The sequence below is a fragment of the Fringilla coelebs genome (genome assembly GCF_963513975.1).
Source record: "Fringilla coelebs genome assembly, chromosome: 1".
Lineage (NCBI taxonomy): Eukaryota > Metazoa > Chordata > Aves > Passeriformes > Fringillidae > Fringilla > Fringilla coelebs.
In genome coordinates, this window is record NC_140028.1 from 137,224,230 (window position 1) to 137,246,141 (window position 21,912).

Here is a 21,912-nt window from a genome sequence, read left to right on the forward strand (position 1 = left end):
AAAATAAGCAAAATATCTCTCCAAAGCCACTCAAGGACTCTGGCCACAAGGTGCTTGAATGGCTGCTGACTTCTGGAAGCTTTGTGAGATCAGAGACTTTTAAAAATACTGTGTTGCATGCAAACAAGCAAGCAATAATACCTGTCTGACTTGTATATGCTAGAAATACTTGAGACTTTGATCTGCTTCCTTCCCTCTCTAAAGATGTAACTATAAAGTAGGAAGTGAAAAATCAATTAATAAAAGTTAAATTTAAAGTTATTCTCTGACTAGAACAAAAACCTGTTCCTCATTTTTTTTATTAACTTCTCAACTTCAATTCCAAGCTTCAGGTTTTGGAAATGTTTTTGGCTTATTCATTTGCTTGAGCTCTTTTAGTTCTATAAAAAGAAAGTTATAGTTGTGTTTGGGCAAGTGGAGGTTGTACCACATGCATAAAAGCTCTGCTAAAGCTGGTTAAAGCATGCGGGGGAAGATGTGAAAATTAATTTTCTAAAACCATGCAACTCTGTGCCTTAACACAGGAGAAAAAAAAAATCATGTGAACCTTCTACCTGAATGTTACTGCAAAAGGTTAAAAGAATCATGATTTAAACCTGGTATGGTGGTTACTTTGTCTCTCAGGTAGGATGAAATGGTTGGAGTTAACCAGCTACACAAGACATTATTTCACAACACTAGTGCAAGCACAAGAATATTACTGACCACGTGTTGGGCATTCTTGGGTGAGTATGTTTGAGGCATGCTGCCACCTAATAAAAGCAGTATGTGGAAGATGATTTAAGAGAAAGTACTGCTCCCACACAGGGAATGTGCTCTCTACTTCATCAGCTCCCCACTCAAACAGGCCACTTTTTCATTTAAACAGCACATCATGGCTTTGACTCATGATGACAATTAAGGAACTTAACATCCTTCCCTGAACAGAAGTATCTTTATGCAGAATATTGCAAATTTTGTGAAAGAGTGGTTTCTCAAAGCACAATTCCCTCATGTGCATTTCTGATGCAGAAGAATTAAACAGACTATCAGTTTCTCCCCCCACACTCCTGGATGTCAACAAAAATTTAAGGATAAATAACACCTCCATGTAACTGCAAATTTCATGAGGATTCTTGGATTATGAAACCAAGAGAAGAAAGATTAACAGAAACAACCTAATCAATCAGAAGGAAAGTCAGGGCTTCATGGTATCCCGAACTGTATCTTACATTGAAAATTTTTCTGTCCAAATAGTTTGGAAGGACTTTATTGCCTCACCCAAACATTTGGACATCTTTTCAATCCTAACCAATAGTTACTGGCACTATCTGCAGCACGTGCAGTGTGCAAAACTGTTTAGTGTAGTAAATCCATGAAAGGGGAAAACTTTGCATGGAGCTGTGATGTATTTGCACAGGACATTTGACCTCCAGGGCTCTGCACTGTGACCTGCAGTTTGCAATTGTCTCTGTCTGCACTTATTACAGAGAACTATATTGTCAGCAGCTTGTGACATTACCGTTTACCATTTATGAAGATCCTTTGGCTCCAAAACTTCATCCTAATTTCTAAACATTGATTCCTGAGTTTTAAACAGTTATTTATCCTCTCTAGGACTCTGCCTTCTCATCACATTGCATTTTAACTTCTTTAATAGTTTTTGGTGAAGAGTGCTGCTCAATGCTGTCTTAAAATCCAAGCATGGTCAATTCCACCTTTCCAAAGAGCAACAGAACTACTGCACACCAATAGAGTAATCAACTGATGGAAAGACAAAATTCTTTGAGAAGCAAAAGACTAATAAAATATTCTCTACACCATGAATGTTCAGCAAATCCAGTGCCAAAGACAGACTTTTTTCAATATATACACACTCTCTTAGCCTATAATGTCTCTGGAGTCCAATTATGTCTCTCTGGAATTCTGAGAAGGCGCATTCATTCGAGCGGATTAGCACAATTTTGATTTTAGGTGTTCTAAAGACCTTCTTGATATTTTAAACTTTTCTCTATTTCCACAGAGCCCTAATTATGTATCTTACCCTAGTATTTGGAACTGTCATACCTGTACAGCAGTATGGAAGCATGTTTATGAGTTGCTGCTTTCTCCATCCTATGTCATGGAAAAGTTTTTTTATTTTTATCAATACCTTCAATACAAATGCAATGAGTAGGATAGAATCAGCCTAAAGGCACCTCCTATCTAGCTTTACAGCTCTCCTAAATCCAAAGGTAACATGTAATTTGCAGAGTATCAGACTCTTACAGTAATTAAAAAGTGTTACTGACTAATAATATTCTCTTGCTTTAACATTACATGTTTTTCTTCAAAGCTTCCATAGATGAAGAATTATCATAAACCATGGCATGGCAATAAATTCTGCACTGACTAGCAGCAGATAAATACAGCCAATAATTACCCTTAGAGATAAAAGCAAAATTATTTAAAATCAAATTTTCAGTGAAATGAAATCATATGAAACTTCACTTATAGTCCAGGAGAAGATACATTTTAGCTTTCACATGCATTTGATTGTAAAATGAGCATAATTGCATCAGCAATTCATATCCTGTCCCTGCCCTCACACAAGTCAGGACAGAATTCTCGTCAGGCTCGTGCTGCCTGGCAGCCTTGTCAGGTCTTCAGATTTGATGCCAAAGTACAGAACACTGACCAGGAACATTAACACTAGAGCCCATCCCATAATCCACACACTGCAAATAAGCTTTTCCTTAGCATATTCCCTTGAAAGGGATATCAATAAGTTGTGCCTTATCACTTAAAAGATACCAGAGAGTGTGCTTTGCAACAGCAATATAAGAGAGATTACAATGAGTAGGGCTTGAAGCCAAACTGAACTGAGTGATTGATTCTACAGGAAGAACTTTTTTCTTGGTATTTTTTATGTTCAGATTCTTTGAATAGCTCCTTACATACAAGGAAACTATTTTTGATCAGCTGAATGTCAAAAATAATTACCTGGCATTCTGTCCTTCCACATTAAACCCACATTAAAAGTATCTCTTAATAAAGAAAACTAATTTTATATCTGATGGTTCAGCTAAGATACTATTCCATAAACATTAAAATATTTTAATGCTCTTCTTTCTTATTATTGCCAAATTAGAAAGAAATGATTCACACAGTCACAAGGATAAGAGTGGTGCAGGGAGCTAAACAATTGCAAGAAGCTGCTCTGTGTATTTCTGTGGTTTGGAAATAGCGCCAAGTCAGAAGGAAAAGACATTCTCTGCATTTTCTAAAGCAAGATAAATACAGAAAAGAAATATAGATGAAAGATGGAACTGCTATCTGCAGATTCTGCCAGATTCCTTGGCTTTTTGGCACACCTTTTGAAGCTGGCAGACTTAGCCAGTAGCAATCTTTTCCATTAAAAGGAGCAGCATATATTTTGATTTAACATACTTTGTTTGTGCATTTTTAAACTTCAAAAATGTCTATTTAAATTTTTTTTAATGATTCCTTCTGCACAGTTGGCTGCAATTGCCCTTATTTGAAATGGCTCATTTATCACTAAAAGAGCTGCAGGGCACAGCTACTGTTAAACAGCTCCAACAAATGTACAGCTTAGTGGGACAAGCTTCTTTTTATAAGACTAAAAGATGTTTAAAATGTGCCAAGAGGAGCTTTATGCCAGCCTCTAGGTTTGTTATCCAAATGTTACAAAATTAGAGATCTCCTGAAGCACAGAGTTTGGGCAAAAATGAGCTGATCTCCCTTAGGCTGCTGGTTTTTCCCATCCACAATCAGCCAGATTTTAACAGAACACTTGCTACATAACATAAACTTCAGTAATGTGAAATTTTGAAAAAGTAATCCAAAGTCTGAGGCTTCATCTATACTAAAGCCAAACTTCGTTACCTTTGTCAATGGTGCAAAAGCAAAATGTTTTACCTAAAAGTACCCCTACTTTATGAATGGTGACGTTTTGCTTATTATGAAGGAAAAACAGATACAGGCTGCTGCTTCCTGTAGCTGAAACTATAAGCAAGCTTTCTAAAGCAACCTGGCAGTTGCCAACACAATAGAAACTGGTGTAACACTGTCAATTTACATTAATCCTTCTGAAACGGAATAAAACGTGATAGCATGTGACTTCGTTTATGGAATCTCTTCTATGCAAAATTTAAGTGTGATGTGATGTGATCAATACATTTGTGGGTAAAGGGATTTAGCATATTTTTGGTAGACAACAGACACGCAGAAATTTTGGAATCTAGTGCCCTCTTTCTTGATGTCCAAGAACTGTAACAACTGTTATAAAAAGCAACAGGCATCAGCTTGGAGCATGTGCCAGACGTGCCGTATCTCCAGCCTGAACTGTGGAGCCTGAGCAGAGCGAACCATTGCAGTTACAAAGGGGGTTTTTCTGAATGCAAAATTACAACACATATATGTAAACTGCAAATACATACTATTATTACCCATTAGTACTATTGCATAGATATTACATGAAATATTTTGGATTGATTTATTAAGATCTATTAAATCTTGCTTTACAATGTAAAACTCCATATTGTGTATTTAATGTTCTCATCAAAGGTCCCCACAAGAAAACAATCAAACCTGTTGCCAAATTCTCCTAAAGAAGCGTGTGCCAGTGCTTTTCCATTTCACTTTCTATACTCCAAATAAATATAGTATGTGATAAAAGGTTGGTTTTAGAATGTTTTCAGTAGAAATTACTAGTAATTGTCTTCCATGTTTTATAATTCACTTCTATTTATTTCACAAAGATGGTCTTATGAAAGTCTTTGAACATAAAACAGTTAGCCAAAACTTCTTGTAGGGATTTATGACCTTAGCAAACAATGACCAGTTTTCTGGAAGCTCTGCACAATAAATTACAGAAGCTGTATTTTTTAACATAGTCATTATAAAAACCTTCCAAATATGAAATCTACATTTCACAATAACTTTCAGAAACAGTGGTTAAGCAAACGGGTTTTATATCTTGGAATATTACAAGGGAATAGAAGAGCCTAACCTTTCTGTCACTAAGAACTGAACTCAAAAAGCCCAAATACCTCCTATTAACTTCACACAGGATTCAGAAGATACATTATGGCTGTTATGCCTTCTTTACCAAATAAACCAAAACCAATCTACCAACAAACCCAAGCTTAACATATCCACGCTCTCCCCATCTCCCCTCTCATGCATTTCTTGAGGCTGTACCCTGATGAAAAGACCAATTAAAAAAAAAAATTAAAAGGCATGATTATACAAATCAAGTCCCCTTCTTAAGGCATGAGTGTCTTCTTTGTCCATTTCATTGTACCAAGACATTGAAATGTACTTTTCAGCATTCCTGGTGATGTCCTTATAAGCTACCACAACTGTTATTCCAGAAGGCATCCACTCGTATTTTGTAATATAAGAAAACAGAGGGCTTCCATGCTGGGCAAAAAATAGCATAAACCAGAACATAGAGTAAGGCTGTGAATAGGTGGGTTGGATAGACACTTTCAACACTAAAAAATATCAGAACATGAACAAAACCTCTGATCATCTGCATTTCAGGTATGTACCTTAATCATTCGGTTAATGGTTCCTCTAGCCCAAAAATAATTAGTTCTGTATGTACAATGAAACAAGAACAGGAGAAAATGAACTTTTTCATAGTGCAGCACAGAAATATATCTTTAAATTAATTTGGAAAAGAAAAGCTGTTCAGAACAAAGCAAAACTAAATAGAGACTAATTTACTTGGACTTCATGTAGCCTTCAGCACAGGCACACACATGCAAAAACCTGACAACAACACCAGTTATGGTTCCCATATGGTGTGAGTGCCTTAAAGTCTGAATGACTGGCAACTCTCCAGTGGTTCTAGATTTTTATAAAAAGTTTACAGTCAGTATTTGTTATTTATATTTTACTTAAGGAGACTGAGTTGCAGTTGAATTAGCAGTTGAAAAAATGTATTGTGGTTTGCTTAAACTATCAAATATGAACATATAAATATTTTACTTATTTTTCCAGCAGTCCTATCTGTTTGTTCACCTCCACCTTATTGTGTGTTACATCTAAATTGAAAGTTTTCTGGAGTCATCTTCTTCTCATGCAGGTGCACATCACTCCCTAGCAAAGCGAACCCCTTACCTGTGATCAGTGCCTTTAAGCATTATCACAGTACACAGAAAAAAATGCATAAATAGAAAAATTAATAACTTAACTATTTCTTAGCTAGCTAGTTCAGAATTTAAGTAGAAATTTAAAGTAAAAACATCAAGGGATCCTTGTATAAGATATTGGAAATCACCTCAGTGGGAAGATCTCCTTAAATGTTTTAAAATATTTACGTATCATTTGCTTGGGTACCTGCAAAGGTAGAATGTAATTGGCAAGCAGAACAGGCATTTTTTAGCTTCACCCTTTACAATCAAAGCCACTGGTATTGTTTCCACAGACCTTAATAAACTTGTCTCTCTATAATTCAGAAGTATTTACCACTTTCTCAGCCAGTAAACTCCTTCAGTTTTCTAATGAATCTTATCTCTGCCAAAGCCGCAGTCCTCTACTGTGGAAAGGCAATATTTTGTCTTAAAGGCATTACAAGAAGAGTCACTGTGTTGGTCTCTGAATATCTTCCTTTCTAAAACAATAAAAAGCTTGAACACATTTTGTGGCTGCTTTTGAATTGTGAATTATTCTTTCAAAAATGAGACCTAAGTCTTTTGACATTTACAAAGTATTTTGACAAAAATTAAAATCCGATTTAATAATCTGAAAAAAAAATCATCTTATATCACAATGTCTAAATTCACTGGTGGTTTTTTACTCCTGTGCATGAAGGCAAACATTATAGCATGCAAAGGTTTAACCTGCGGATCCATTTCCAGAAAGACAAGAAAATCAAAGTAGAAAATTGGCCAAATACAAACTTTGAGGGTAATACTGTGGCCAAAGAGAATAATGAAAATCTCTGATGTTCAAGCAGAGCTTACATAGAAAGAGGGAAGTTATTTTACCTGATTTAAGTATTCATACAGATATGACTACAATACTGAATTTTGTTCTGAAGTATGTTGCAATTCAGTCCAAAAAGGAAATTCAAAAATTAAAAATTCAGAACTGACACACAAATATAGTTAAAGAATTAAGAAGATAGGAATTCCATCAGCGGTTATACTTGCCTAGTTAATTAAAAATATGACAATGAGACAAGCAATTTAATTTTTTCAATAAGAATGTATATGAGAAGTTATGTAGGGCTTCTCAGTTTACCAAGCAAAAGTATCATACATGTAATTGCATAAGATAAAGCTAGACAAACCTTAGGCTACAAATAAGGTGCAAATGTTTTTATGGGGAAGGTATTTAACTACTGGAACGAGTTATGATGTCTCTGGTGGATTTTCCATTGCTGGAATTTTTTAAGTAAAGAGTCAGTGTTTTTCTAAAAGATATACTCTATTCCAAACAGAAAAAAAATGAAGCAATGTCTCTGGTTTGCATGAGCAAGGCTAGTCAGACTCAGTCATTAAAATGATCCTTCCAGTATTATAACGTATGGACCTACAACTCTGTCACATGAGAATGGTGTCCAGTTTACCAGACTATAATCTTATTTGGCCTTTTAAAATATTGGCATATTACCTCTCTTCCAGCCCTACAACCTCCCCTGTACCACAAGCTTGCTGAAAATCAACATCCAGGAGGATATTAATTTAAATTCAGCTGTCTGAAAGCTAGCTGTTTAGTCTGAGCTAGTCACCTAGGTTCTTTCTACATTCAGTGGAGAAAATGAGGCACTTTCATGAGTCTATTCCTTGAAGATATCTTGGGCATTTATTTTCAGCTAGGATAAGTCTGCAGGTGTCTCTCTCTTTCCATTGCCTACAGAAGGTGTCTTAGTTTAGACTACTTAAAACTCCATACCTAAAAGTGGCCAAAGTTAGATGAAAGGAATCCATCCTTAATACTCCAAAGATCTCTTTCAAAATCCTTGGATTCAAGTTAGTTAGATCCACTAATTTAAAACATCTGGCATTATTAGATCATACTCAAAGTGTGCTTCAGTTACGACTGGGCAGATTGAGTTTCATCACCATCATAGCATATAAATTCAACTCATCTGTATTCTTCTAGGAAAAGAAAAATTAATATTTTTAATAGCTCTTTCTTATTGCACTATTATTCAGAATTCTGTCATTTCTATCGAACAATGAAATGAACTGTATGCTCATTTTTAAAAGTTCTCCACTGCCTTGGATGGGATTCACCCCATTAAACATAGATACCTACAGCATAGATGTGCAGCTCTAACCTTTGAACCTGCACTGTCATTACAGCCAAAGGAGCCCAGAAAATATTGCCTGTAGAAACCAAGGTGCCTTATCTTTGCATAAATGTCCATATTAAAAGGGATGAAACAGTAAAAACTATTCTTCTTCCTTGATTATTACAAGAATTGGGATGACTATTTCTCTTTGGCACGTGTACTGTGTAAACATTTAAAGTTAAGATTAATTACTAATTTGATTAATTTTGTTCTTCCACAGCCTGACTTTGGCTGCTTATTTTCTCTTGTTCTTACTTTTTTCATTACTTTAATAATCTCCTCAGAGACTTCTCAGAGTGTCATTAGCACCATAATAAAAGACTGGCCTCAACTCTGTAGATGATGAAGCCATTCAAACTTCCTAGGCCTTTTTTACACAGAAATCATCATCATCACCACCACCATCATCCACAAAACCAAATTCTATGTATCACTTACAAAGTCAGAAATTCACTTGTGCAATAGCAGAAATTAACTTCCATGAGAGATTATCTTTTACTTTCCTTCATTTGCAAAAGAAGAATGATCAGGAGAAATTAGCTACATGTTTTTCATGTGTGTATACTTTGAATTTTTTAATACCTGAAGCCTTTTAGAAGGTATATTATGCGCAGTTGCATGGGTGCCTGTCCTATTACACCCCCATCCTCACTACCTCACTTCAGAAACAATCCAAATCTACAGCTTGCCAACATCAGCAAGAAAAAGAGTGACTGTAGCACAGAGTAGCATTGTATTATCTTGACATGGCCTGTAGGAAAATGATTTAAATACTTTTTGGCATCTTCTGATGACTGACTCTACTTCCCCCTTTAAAACATGTTTACACTCATCTTTTCACTACTAAAGTAACTGCACTTCCTTAGTCTCCCATTTCCTCTCCAGTCTTTTTACAATTTGTCTTACAAGGGCCTCCCTTGTAACAAAGCTGTACTCTTTAGTTCACAGTTAGACTTGTTTTTCATGAACAAGCTTGATTGCTCTAAAGTTTCAGCAGCAGGCAAATATAGGTGGACATCACTGTTTCTCTGCAATAGCTTTAAGGGAAATGTTCTGGTGTTTCCATGAGTGGAAACAGTGGTGATGGCTTGGTGCTGCTTTCAGCTGCCTGTGAACTTTCCTATTTCTCTTCTCTTCTCTTCTCTTCTCTTCTCTTCTCTTCTCTTCTCTTCTCTTCTCTTCTCTTCTCTTCTCTTCTCTTCTCTTCTCTTCTCTTCTCTTCTCTTCTCTCTTCTCTGGTCACAGACTCCAAGTATAAGGAATGTTGCCTGATATTCCTGCTTATCTCAGCTGTAAACTGCCAAACCCTCACTGGATTTCTCTTCTTCCTTGGTTTCTGGATGGCTGTTTCCAATCTGGAGTTCAAATTAATACCTGTTCCTTACTCTGATGTCTATCAATTTCTCTTGCTGTCTTGTGTCCCCCATGTCATCTTCAAAAATGCAAACGCATGTCACTGCATTGTTACAGCACTGATGTTACTGCATCTTTGGAAATGCAAATCTATTTTCCAGCACAGCCATGAATTTTTACTTGAGAAAGAGGAAATAGGTTCTGGTGTTTGGTAGAAAGAAAGCATTTATTCATCGGTCACAGGTCATAACCATTGTTCCATTCCCGGTCATAAGAACATTGATTGTGGAACCAAACATAAAAGAATAACTTCATAAACTGCCTTTCTAAACTTCCTCCAAAATCCCTGTTTGTCTCCTCAGAATTTCACATGGCAGCTGACATACACCAGTGACTTTCCAAAATTTTTATCATATAGACTCACTTGACAAAATTGAATGTATTTTGGGTGCAGTTCCAAATAGGTGAAAATATCCAACACTGGCTCTCTGTTGTTTTGTGATGTGCAAATAATGTTTGAAGCAGTAGCAAAATGTGAAATACAACGCTCTGATTGGAATTATTTTCTGTTTATAATTTTATTACTGGTTTCCTGGACAAAAACATGCATATACACATTGAATAGGGAATGGTCAGAAAGTCTATGCTTTGAGAAAGTCTCTGACCAACTGTTAAAGCACTCAGCAACTGTGTCATTCACACAGGCTAAATGTTTCCCTGAAGCATCACACATTCTTTGTATGTGAACACAGCACATGAACATGTGCTGAAGAACACCTGGAATTAGGCAATCCAGTCACAACTACAGAGGCTGTAACATTAATCCAACTGTGCATGATCACTGAAACACCAGATATCTGATAAAAGATGAAAAAAATAAATCAAACAAATCCAAATAAGTTTCCTAGAAAAAATATGATTGGTCCTGGAGTAGCCTGTACATAACAACCTCTATATAACTACAAAGTATGCTTTCAGTCAACCATTCACTGGAGAGGCTAGAAGAATGGAAACACCCAGGCATTCTGTTATTACTGTGAAGCACTGAACAAAGATATCCAATGGCACAGAGTGCTGTGGATTCTCTGCTTGTTTTTCCTACCTCTGTCGGGGTCAGGATTGAAGGCACTCCAAATGATGGCTTGCGTTCAGACTCAGGTGTTTATTGTTTCTTATCAATGCTACAGCCTCACCACCATGAATTCTGCAGTCTTTCATCAGCAAGGCACAAAATGGTATCTCTTGCTACAAGGTCTTTTAAGGCTAAACTATCCAATTAAGAATTGACACCTAGATTATTTTTCCTTTTAACCCAATATGTGATCTCTCAAAGCCCGTAATGTGGACTTTTCTGTTTTCTGTCCAATTACAAAATACCACCCAAACCCATGAAGAAGAAGGAAGAAGAAAGTAAAGAAGAACAACCTGTCTCCACCTTAAAACCTCCATCTTGCTTCATATTTATTACTATAGTCTAAAACCCCAAATTCTTAAGTTTTCCACCCTGTGATATTACACACTTCTAACCAACTACACATCTGTAATCCCAGTGCTATTAATCAATTTTGGAAGCCTTCTCCACAGCGCCAAATAAGAAAAAAGCTTCCACCTCACCTTCACCACTCCATTTTCATGCATGGTGACACAGTTGTTGGGATCCTCTGAAAGCTGATATAAAGCCAGAGCTGTAGCTCTATGAACTAATGGATCCTTTGACTTCAAGTAACGTGCTAAAGGAGCCACAGCCTTGGTCTCTCCAAAGGCAACTCTGTTGCTGCCCCACATGCAACAGTGGGCAATGGCCTCTGCTAAGTGACGTCTTAACTTGTTATCGTTCTGAAGAAGGTAAAAACATAACAAATTAAAGTCAACACACAACAAAAAATTCATCGGAAAGCAGGATTGTATCCCCACACATCTTTAAGGCATCCCAATTTAATTGCAGTACAATTAAAATTGGAGAGAGCTGTAAGGCATAGAGCTATTAAAGTCCCTTAATATTCTTTTTATAGCAAGTGCTGTGAGTTTATATATTATTTCAAATGTACTTTTAGACTGACTGGAAATTAGATAAGATAGCAATAAAATGTAAAATATAGCCCCATCAGCGAGATTCTTCTGCATGTTTGGATTAATTGTTTTCTCAACCCTTTGTGCTTTTCTCATATAGCAGCTGCACCACTCAAAAGCAATATTCTGCAACAGTAACTATTAAAATGAAGCTCATCTTCCAAACCAATTTTAGTAGCAGACACAGACTGTTTTGATGTCCAATATCTGTGCCACAGAGGAACGATGCTACAGCTCTCCCTTGTAACTTCTGCAAAGTCTACTGCTCTTGTGATAACCCTTCAGTTGGGCATAATGCAGTCTGAAGTAAAAAATTCCAATGCTTTTTATGATATCTTTAAATGTTACTTACTGTGTTTGCTAGCTTGGACAACAGAGGCACAACTCCATGATCTGTCATAACAGCTAAGTTTTCTTGATCTTTAGCTATATTTGCAATGGCTGCACATACACTTGTTAAAACTTCTTTATCATTTGATTTTAGCAAATTGACTATCAGTTCCAAGCCGCCAACAAATGATCGAACCATTTCCCCAGAATTCTAAATGAGAATCAAAAGAAACAGAGTTTTAAAATATTCAAGCATTATTTATATGCAAATGTTTGAAAAAGAGATTGGCATGACATATTTATTCAAAACTGCAGCTATTGATGTGTTGGCTTCACCAAGAAATATGGTTATTTGGAACTTGGAGCGCTTTTGATTGACGTATGAGAGTTAGACTGTTTTACATACCACCATACAGGCAGAAATTCAATGCCTAAATAAAGGTATCTATCATTTCTCATACCGCAGGGTATAAAAATCTCCAGCTGTCACTTTAGAAGGGTGCAAGTCTCACTTATCAGTAGTATCAGAGTGGCCAGATGGGCTCCTTGCACACCTCAGGGCATCTAACACAGCAACAGACACTTTAGGCTCTCAAAGTGTCTCCTGTTTCCTACATTTAGTCTGACAGCTAAGACAAAGGAATGACAATATTATTTTCTTGTATCAATGCCAATGAGTATTCAGGAATATTTAAGAGGGAAAGTTACACAAGCCATGACAGCAACTGTGGGAGAACCGTGGTGTACCTCAGAGTATGAAAAATCAATGTAAAATGTGAATAAAGCACAAAAAAACTACCCTGAAAAAATGTCTAAGTTTGCTGATAAAAATGAAATAGAAAACAGTGTGCCTGGATCTTGAATACAGTGGACAGATCTGGTCTGTTTTTCAAAAAGTTATCATAACATCAAAAAAGGTTTACAGAAAGCCAACAAGAATAATCAGTGTTAGGGAACTGTTCTGCAGAAGGAATGACTAACAAACTAGAACACTCAAGGTAATAAAAGAAAAAGAAGGAGCAGTGCGATATAGATATACAGAACTTTGAGTAGAGTGGAAAGGGCACACCAGAATCTTTCTTCTAGGAGAAGAACTTGGATCATCAGATGAAATTAGCAGGTGGCATGTTCAGAATCAAAGTTGTTTTTAGACCATGTACAGTTGAGAAATTGTAAGTCCTTGGAGCAGGACTGGAGTGGGTCTCAAAAAATTTACAAGTTAGGCAAATCCAAAGAAAAAAAGAAAATCCATTAAGGGTTATTCAGTATGAAAGTATTATCTCTGACTTAGAAATTTCCTAAGCACAGACTTCTTGAAGTGATGCTATGGTGGCACATCTGAAGGTGACATTGGACAATCTGGTGTCAAACTGTTATTACACTGAAACAAGAGTCAAGCAGTCAAATGGCTGTCAGTAACTTCATAGGATGAATTTCAGCTTGTGCTCCTCGGTGGTGATAAATATACAGGGATGGAAAGAAAGGTCTGTAAGTGGAATTGCTTTTATTTGTTTCTTTCAACAGGCCAATAGGAGAATTTTGAATAAAAACTACTAGACACTCCTAAAACCTGTGGACTTCATGTAAGTGCAAACATGGATTATATGAACTTTCCTAGGGCTAGGGAGTGACCCTAAAGACCAAGTATGGTTTTGATTATATTTATTTCTTTTGGGGGGCTGATTTATGAACAGAGTAGCATCCAACTGTATTGTGTCAGCTTTGCTGAGAAAATCCATCAAATGATGGACTTGGTAAATGAAGATTTCATAAGATGCTGCAGTTTCATCTTTTTTTAGTTCTGAGACTAAATGTCAAACAGAACTCTTAGCTGTGATGTTTCCTTCTCACAGAAAGCAAAGGCAGTGGGCAGGCCCATTGGGAACGAAACATTTTTTGCCACAGACAGAACAAATCTTGAGACTGGAAGGGAGAGCTTAAAGCCAAACTGCGTACGGGTAAAAAACCAGAAGCCACAGCACACGGAAAAAGGGCAGCATCCAAAAGTAAACTTCATGCAAAAGTCCTAAAAACACCCAAAATGAACATGTAACAGAAGTCCTTATAGAAATTAAAATAGAACCTAAATACAGAAGAAGCACAGTACAGGTCCGTGGCTCAGAAAAGCAGCTGAGAAAGAGAAGGAGGGGCAATGCTCTGCCACTCTATTACCATGTGAGCTGCATGTAGAGGCAGGTGGACTTACAGAGGGTTTCCCATGGATGCATCAGCATCAATGTTCCTCTATAATTGCTAGTGTATGCATACCACAATGTAATGCCTCTACAGAAAATCACCAGAATTAAAACACTGTTTGTCCAAATCAGTTTTCATGCTTGTCTTGAAATTTTAATACTTGACTCAAGGTGATATGTAATGGGTTACTGAGAAAACTTTCTACACACAAATTTATTACTACATGTATTCAAGGGCTAGAAGTTCAATTACCAGACATGGGAGGAGAAAAGGAAATGAAATATTTTATATTTTCTTCCAAACTTTGAAGATCACTACAGCATTACCTTGCGCATAAATATTGCCTCAACAGATGAGAAAGGCTTCTGTTCAACAGGTAAATGCTACAGTACAAGGCAAAAGATTTGAAAGGGCCCTGAACACGATTCCGTATTCCTGCTTTTGAAAGATTTTCTGTGAAGAGATAAAATAACCTTTATAGCATCTTGATGAATCAATACCAACATTTTATATTTTTCTACCTGTACATATTTTCTTTCCAGGTGATTATAGCCCTATTTGTTGAATTTCTCTCCTGACAAGCTTATATTTTCCACATTTTGTACTGGAGTACATCCCACTAAAGTCATGGAATAACATATAAACAATTCAGCAGTAAGAAAAAGAAGAGAGTTTCAATAATCATCTGTGAAACCAAGTAAACATAAGGACAGAGCTTTCTACCAGTGATGAAAAGCAGAGGGAAACTGCAGAAACCACATGTCAGGGAAGTTTCCCAAATGTGATTGTGGGTGTAGTCTGGTGGTCTGTGCAAGACAAAGAGAAAATCAAAACAGCAAGAAATTTGAAGAACAATGAGTGGAAAGAAGGACCAAAATGAGAGCTTTAAAATCCATTATGTTATGTACAAGATTTCTCTTTTTTGGAGAAACTTAAACAACAAAGACAATGGTTTTTTGTATTGTTTAAGCAAAACCACACACTTGCTTTGTACAATATATTTCTAAACTGAAATATGTGTATTTATTTTATTCAATTGCCATACCCCAATATTTCAAAAAGAATTTATATGAAGTTGCGCCTGTAATTGCAGAGGCTACAGCTGAATTCTTCTGAATCTATGTTCTTTGTATTAATGATCAGATACTGCTCACAGTTGAAGCAACTTCTGTGATTTCAGTTTTCAAATACTCTCAGGCATTTTCATCTACACTGCTTTTATTAACGCAAGAGAAAAAAGAATATATAACACGTCTTTGGAAATACTTCTTTCTGTTTCAATTACAAAAAATGTAATCTTCAAATTTCACCTTTAAATTAATTGACAAACTAGTTACTTTGTTGGACAACTCAAAGGGTTTGGGCAACTCAAAGGTAATTTCCAGCTATAGGTGTGTGTTTAGCTTTCATATTTATCTGTACTATACTTTATCCACATGTTCCACTTCCTTAGCAATTGTAACAAAAACTTATTTATTGGTTGTCCTAACAAGGCTATTCAGGTAGGATTAGGTAGGAAAAAATGTTAAGAATAAAGCCTAAGAAACTGTCTTCATAGAGAAAAAATTGATAAAATCACTGAAAATCAATACACCAGATAATTTTATTGCCTGTATCTGCCTGCACATGGTAACAATAAGTTGAATGCATCTGTTTTAACAATATTTCCTGAGCTGAACAAGGTAAGAGGCCAAACACAAAGACATCTAAAGAAGTCATAAAAATGTTAAAAAGAAACTGAAAGGGGGAAGAAGATGCTGATTTAACAGGAGATATCTTCATTTTATATCTTCATCATTAATATACTTTTTAATGCAACATGTAATCTGAGGTGACACATGAAAAAATGTGGATTGTTAAATTACATTTCAAATGGCTAAGGAAGAAAGGAAGAGATAACAGAATATTTCATGACTTCATGTGACCACATCTTCTAAGTAGTGGAGAGTGAAGCTTTTATCCTCAGAAAGTATGAGAAATACTATTTTAAAATTGGATTCAAGAGGAGGAGTTTGCAATCTGAAGCAGTAAAAACACACCTATCTGGCATAGATGCTGAGGCCAGAAAAATTACCTGCTGTGTTAATAAAAGCCTCATCCCCCTACTCTTACTACATACTTGTATCTTGCTGGCCTGCATGACTATTAACAAGATTCAGTTAACTTTCCCTTTTCACTTACTTCTATACTGGCTTCAGCCAAGAACAAAAATACTGTGAGACAGACCAGCTTTGCAGTTTTTCTAATCAAGAGCAGAAACTATTATGGTATTTGCAGGACTTGATCTTTGTGGTACTTATACAAGGAGAACATTTGGGATTTTTGCATTTTCTCACCGTCACACTCTATGTTTTTTGTGTTTATTTTCAGTAAGAAAATAAAGTTCATCAGCCTTAAGTTGAGACATACAGGAACTGTAGAAGAACTACTGGCTTCTTTCATAACATAATTTCTTTCTTATTTCTTCCAAAGTGAAAACTGTTTTCTTTATTTGAAATATTTAAAGCTAAACATGTTATTACAAAAATACATTGTGTTTATCTTTTAAATATACTCCACTTGAAAGACAAAATTTCTCCACTAAAGACAAGAAATATTTCACTTGCAGGACATCTTAAAAAGCTTAAGGTGTGAAAGCAAATTTGACAAATTGAATCACTTTTGCCCAAATAAGTGATGGTATGGCTGGGCAAACAACTTTAGTTATCAAGAGTCACCTTTAAACTACATTTTCTTTAATGAAGGAAGCTTTTCCTTCCCATTTGCTATTCCCAACTGAATAACTTCTCATTCTAGGGCACAAACCAATTTAAAGTTCAAAATTAAAAAATGGAAAGAAGTTTCTATATTACAGCTGCTTAGTGAAAAAGGAAAACAAAATTTACATAAGAAAGTTTCTATTATTTTTTCTTATTAAATAACTCAATGATAATATTGATTAAATTACTTTATATTTTAAGGCTAATTTTAGTCCTGTCTCTACAGTTATGGAGGCTTCCACTGTTGCAGAACAGATTAAGAAGCTTTTGTAAGATGAAACTACTTCCCTACATCTCACAACTTTTCTTCTGTGAGAAAATGCAATGTGTTGGGAAAACAACAGCAGACAATAACATGGATTTTCATGTCCTCTTCACCTTGAAGAAGCAACTAAAGCCAAGAAACAAAGCAGAGTTGCTTTGACATAGCTGAAACTCTATTCTGTAGGCTGTTAGAGTAGAATTCCTCTTCAGAATTTCTTCTCTCTCTTCAGGGATTTGATCACCGTAGACTTAGCAACTGTATTGCTCTTGACACTTTCAAGCAACCAAAGTGAAGTCAATTATCCAAGCATACAACCCAAGAAGGCATGCAATGCAGGTTCTCTAAAAATGTCAGGGAGAAAATGTCTACCTAGTCACTACTGCAACTTTTAGTAGTCCTGTCTGCGGTTTTCCTTACTTTTCAGTCTGGCAGATTATACCTGAAGTTCAGTACAGGGTAATTGCCAAAATACTCTTTTTTTGTCCCCACATAAGCAGTGAAACAATGAATATCAAAGTCCTTTGATGCCACAGTTGTCTCAATTATGTTAGATTATTTTGAGGAACATTTAAGTAATGGATGTATGAGAAACAAATAACACAGAATAACTGGGAAAAAACATTATTTCAATTGGTTTTGGATTTAATTGAAATCAAACATGTCTAAGCAGACTTCTTATAATCATTAATACGCTTATGAGATAGTCATCACAAATATGTAACTTAATATTGTAGAAGTGCAGACAGCAATATTAGAATGTTTTGAGGATGGTGTAGTTAAACAATCAAGTCAGTGACAACACAAATGAAGAAGTTGCTAAAACATTTATTGTTTGTCTTTGCATGTCTGGCATGGTTCCAGAAATAAAGTGGGAAATAAGAAGGCAATCATATCATGTTGTACCACTCATCGTTACAAACCACTGAGAATCTGAACAGCATGAAGTATAAAATATGTTTTAGTTCAGTCAAAAGTTTCATCGCTTGACAAAATGATTGCTTGAAATCTTCTGGTATATATTATGTAGCAAATGAAACAATGATCTCCATGCTCTTTTCTTGCTTTAAGACCTACAGAGCTCCCAGTGGCAAGTGAGAGTATAAAGACAGGAAAAAAATGACATGGACAAAAAGGAAAAAAAAAGAAGGGAGGAAAAAAAATTAGAGGAGGATGGGGTTTAAATCTTTTCTAGATTTTCAAAATCCAATTAGTGAATCAGATTTAAAAGTAAACAAGCTACACAACAAGCTGTTGACCAGCATGTGTAGCTGTTAATAAACCAAGCTACAAGAAAAGCTGGTCAAATATTTTCCAGTGGAACAGTATTCCATCAGAAAATGCTAATGGAATGGAATCAAAACCTTCCATAAGAACACAATGACTTCTTGAAAAGTTTTGACAGAAACCAGGCAGAAAGGCAGGCTAAATAACCAACATGTCTCTTCATCTTTTCTCTTGTCAGCCAGATGGCTGATGAGCAGCCTGCCAGGCTCCTTGGCTTCTAGTTTTCATACAATCCTTGACTTCTTGCCTGATGGGCTGCCAAACAGCTGGAAATCCAGGTCTCCAGGAGCTCCTAAGCTTTTTGGCTTCTTGTGGTCTCCAAGCTCTCAGGCAGCTGCTTTGCCTGGAACTTAGGGCCCAAGTCTCCTGTGTGAGGGAGATACAGGCTACACCCTTTGCTTCCCAGCTTCCATGTTGTGGGTTTTACAGAAACTGGACTCCTAGATTTGTAGACATTAAAGACCTCAGGGCAATTTATGTCAATCCATTTAGGATCTCCAACATGTCTGCAGGAGGCCCAAATAACTTGTGAGAGTCAGTTCACTAAACAAGGCAGCCAGTGTCAAGAGTCATTGCATGAGCTGGTTCTGTAAGTGCCCTGCAAGCACAGCAGTCTTTTATGGATTCACCAAGCCAGGTCTGGACTCCTCGACTTCCTACATCTCTGAGGACCCTGGTTCTCTGAAAGGCTTCAGAGGCAAGCAAAAATTTTCTTTTTGTCTTTCTAATGGTATGCTTTTGATGCTTGGTTAATAAAAAATGCTTAAAAATTTGGAAGATCTAAATCCAGATACCAGGGAGTAAAAACTGCTTAAAATGAGCAAATACAGAGAAGTAGGTATGACCGATGTAAAAAATTCTAATGTCTAGAGAAAACAAATAGAAAAATGGAAAGAGAGCAGTAAGAGTACTAATTTTGAACCAAGGTTTCTGTGTAAAATTGCAAGAAGCACAGCAAGGCAAACAAAGAAACTGGAAAATGCTGTACATACACAACCAGGGAATTCTGACATTTAAGGCTTAACCCAAGAATGGTACAAAACCAAAAATGTATTGGTAGTACTTAACTAAAATATTTAAAATGCAAAACAAAGGAACAACAGTCTGCAGTATGGAGCACAATTATCTTTATACTCTATAGTTTTAAATTAGTAAAATGCGCAATCAAAGCATCTTAATGTATTTAAAACAGCAAATGGTTTTACTATTTTTTAAATATTAGAAGAATTTCCAACTTCAACTACATTTCTTTGTTATTCTTAGAAAAGAAATGCTCTCTGTGGTTTTATACATATGGTTATGTTAAACGTTCCATAACAAGGAAAATCTATGTAAGAATAGGTCATCAGCAACATATTTTCTATCCATAGGTTAACTCTAGGCTGGTTGGCTGCAAAACTGACTTCCTCATTATATAATACTGCTGCAGGACTGAATACTATTTGTCTTTCACACATACCCATTTTGTGACCCTTCCCTCTTAAACCTGGTTTAGTTTTGGGGTTTTTTTTTTGAGTCAGCATGGGAATTGTCTTTCCCCTTATGAAATAAATAGACAACTTTAGATGTCACACCCATGATAGTCTCCTGTAGAATTGAAACCACAATATATCAGAAAAAGGTGAGATGTCATACCACAGATAAATTTTAAGAAAACAGAGTAACTTTCTCTCCCTTTCAAACCCCCAGTCAATGACTCTTTACTTAAATTATTTTGACTGACAAAACACAGCACTGTAACAGCTACTGAGAAATAATTAACTCTACCCTAACTGAAACCAGGACAACTCTATACATAGATGGCTTAATGAAGTTCTTTGAGAACGCCTCACAGTTGTAGCTATAACAAGGCTAAAACTGAAAGTTAAAAGTTTATATGCAGGCACATGGGACAGAAAAACATGATACCTGATATTGCCATTTGCATTTTAATGTTTGCACCCAAAACACTACTAAATATGAGGACAGAAAATAACCTCTAGAACTCTTTTCCCTTTTCTTTTTTTTCTTTTAATTTATTTAAAGATTCTAGTAGAAAGTTCCTCTGTGAGGAAATAGGAATTTACATACAGACTCAAGCTGGCAGTGTTCCTTTTATTGGCACAATGCATTTGGGTGATTTTTATAATAGCCCAAATTACATCTTTGTAGAATTTCTCCAAATGTTTATGTTTGGGCTGATGTATGTTGGGAGAACATTACAAGTACTGTTTTTCAAAGAAGCATCATAACCAAATATTGCTGTTCCAACATCAACAGAGTTGAGTAGACTTCTCTTACTCATTTTTCATAATCATTTGTATTTCTTGGACAGTGCACTTACACTTTGCTGTTAGCAATATGCCTGCAGTAGTAACTTTTCCTTTAGGAAGTAAGGAACTAATCAATAAGAATCTGCTTCTATTAAGATAATTCCTTTAATTCCTTTGTAGCAAACAATATCACTTACCTACATCATACTGATAAAATTCTATTCTATGGGAAGTATTCTTAAACAGATTATGGTGAGAGTAAGCATGAAAAAGAAACATGTAATCACATACTACAAAATAACTGCCCTATCAGAATGTTTGATTAGCTTTTAAGATTTTTAAAATACAGAAAATAACCTTTCAGTTGGTAGTAAAATGAAAATATCTGTGCAGAAAAATGGATGCTGCATTAACTTGTTATAAAAATTCGTTTATGATACTACTAACAAATTCAATTTCATCTGTGAACCTCCACAACACAGAAGAGAACCATTACAACTTCCACAAAAGAAGACAAAAAGAAAGCGGACTCCGTTCTCACAGCTATTTGGAACACAGTTTGCAGTCCCAAGTACAGGCTTAGAAAGGCCAGAACACACATAACCCTTTAAAGCCATGTACTTACTACTGCTTTTGAATCAAGCACTGCATAAACCAAACTGCTCCTTGGAAGATTGTGTAAATTTTTGAATAATATTAACTTTGAACAAAAAAAACCCCAAATTCTCTTTAGATAGAAAAAGTTGCTGCACTTCCTCAGTGTGGCTGTAGTTGCTGCTTTATACATATTTCTCTCTATTCAGTGTCAGCGGAAAGGGTATTATTGTAGGTTTGTTTCAGTGAGCCACTTGGCCTCAGTGTCACACAAAGAACTCTTTGTGGGATCACAGATTAGCATTAGGGCAGGCAGCCAAGAGAGATGAAAGGAGAATAGCTACACTAAGGGTGTACATAGCTTGCACTCATCAAACACCCCAGGGTAAAAATGAAGAAAAAAATCCATGTAATGAATAATTTCAGTAGTTGTCCTCTATTCCCTTAGTTTCTGAAAAAGTGCTTTTAGTGGAAGTTCTAGCAATGTGCAGTCCTACTCTGGCACTTCTAGTGGCAGAG

At 36.0% G+C, this 21,912-nt stretch overlaps 1 protein-coding gene across 1 annotated transcript in view; it reads right to left on the reverse strand.

The window, feature by feature from the left end:
* Nucleotides 1–21,912, reverse strand: part of ODAD2 (outer dynein arm docking complex subunit 2) — a gene marked incomplete at both ends in the record, with an annotated part of 61,858 nt that overhangs the window by 9,273 nt on the left and 30,673 nt on the right. Inside the window, 2 exons of the mRNA XM_084213241.1 lie at nucleotides 11,258–11,479; nucleotides 12,066–12,254. Of these exons, the coding sequence (XP_084069367.1) occupies nucleotides 11,258–11,479; nucleotides 12,066–12,254 (411 nt within the window). The remainder of the gene's footprint in view (nucleotides 1–11,257; nucleotides 11,480–12,065; nucleotides 12,255–21,912) is intronic.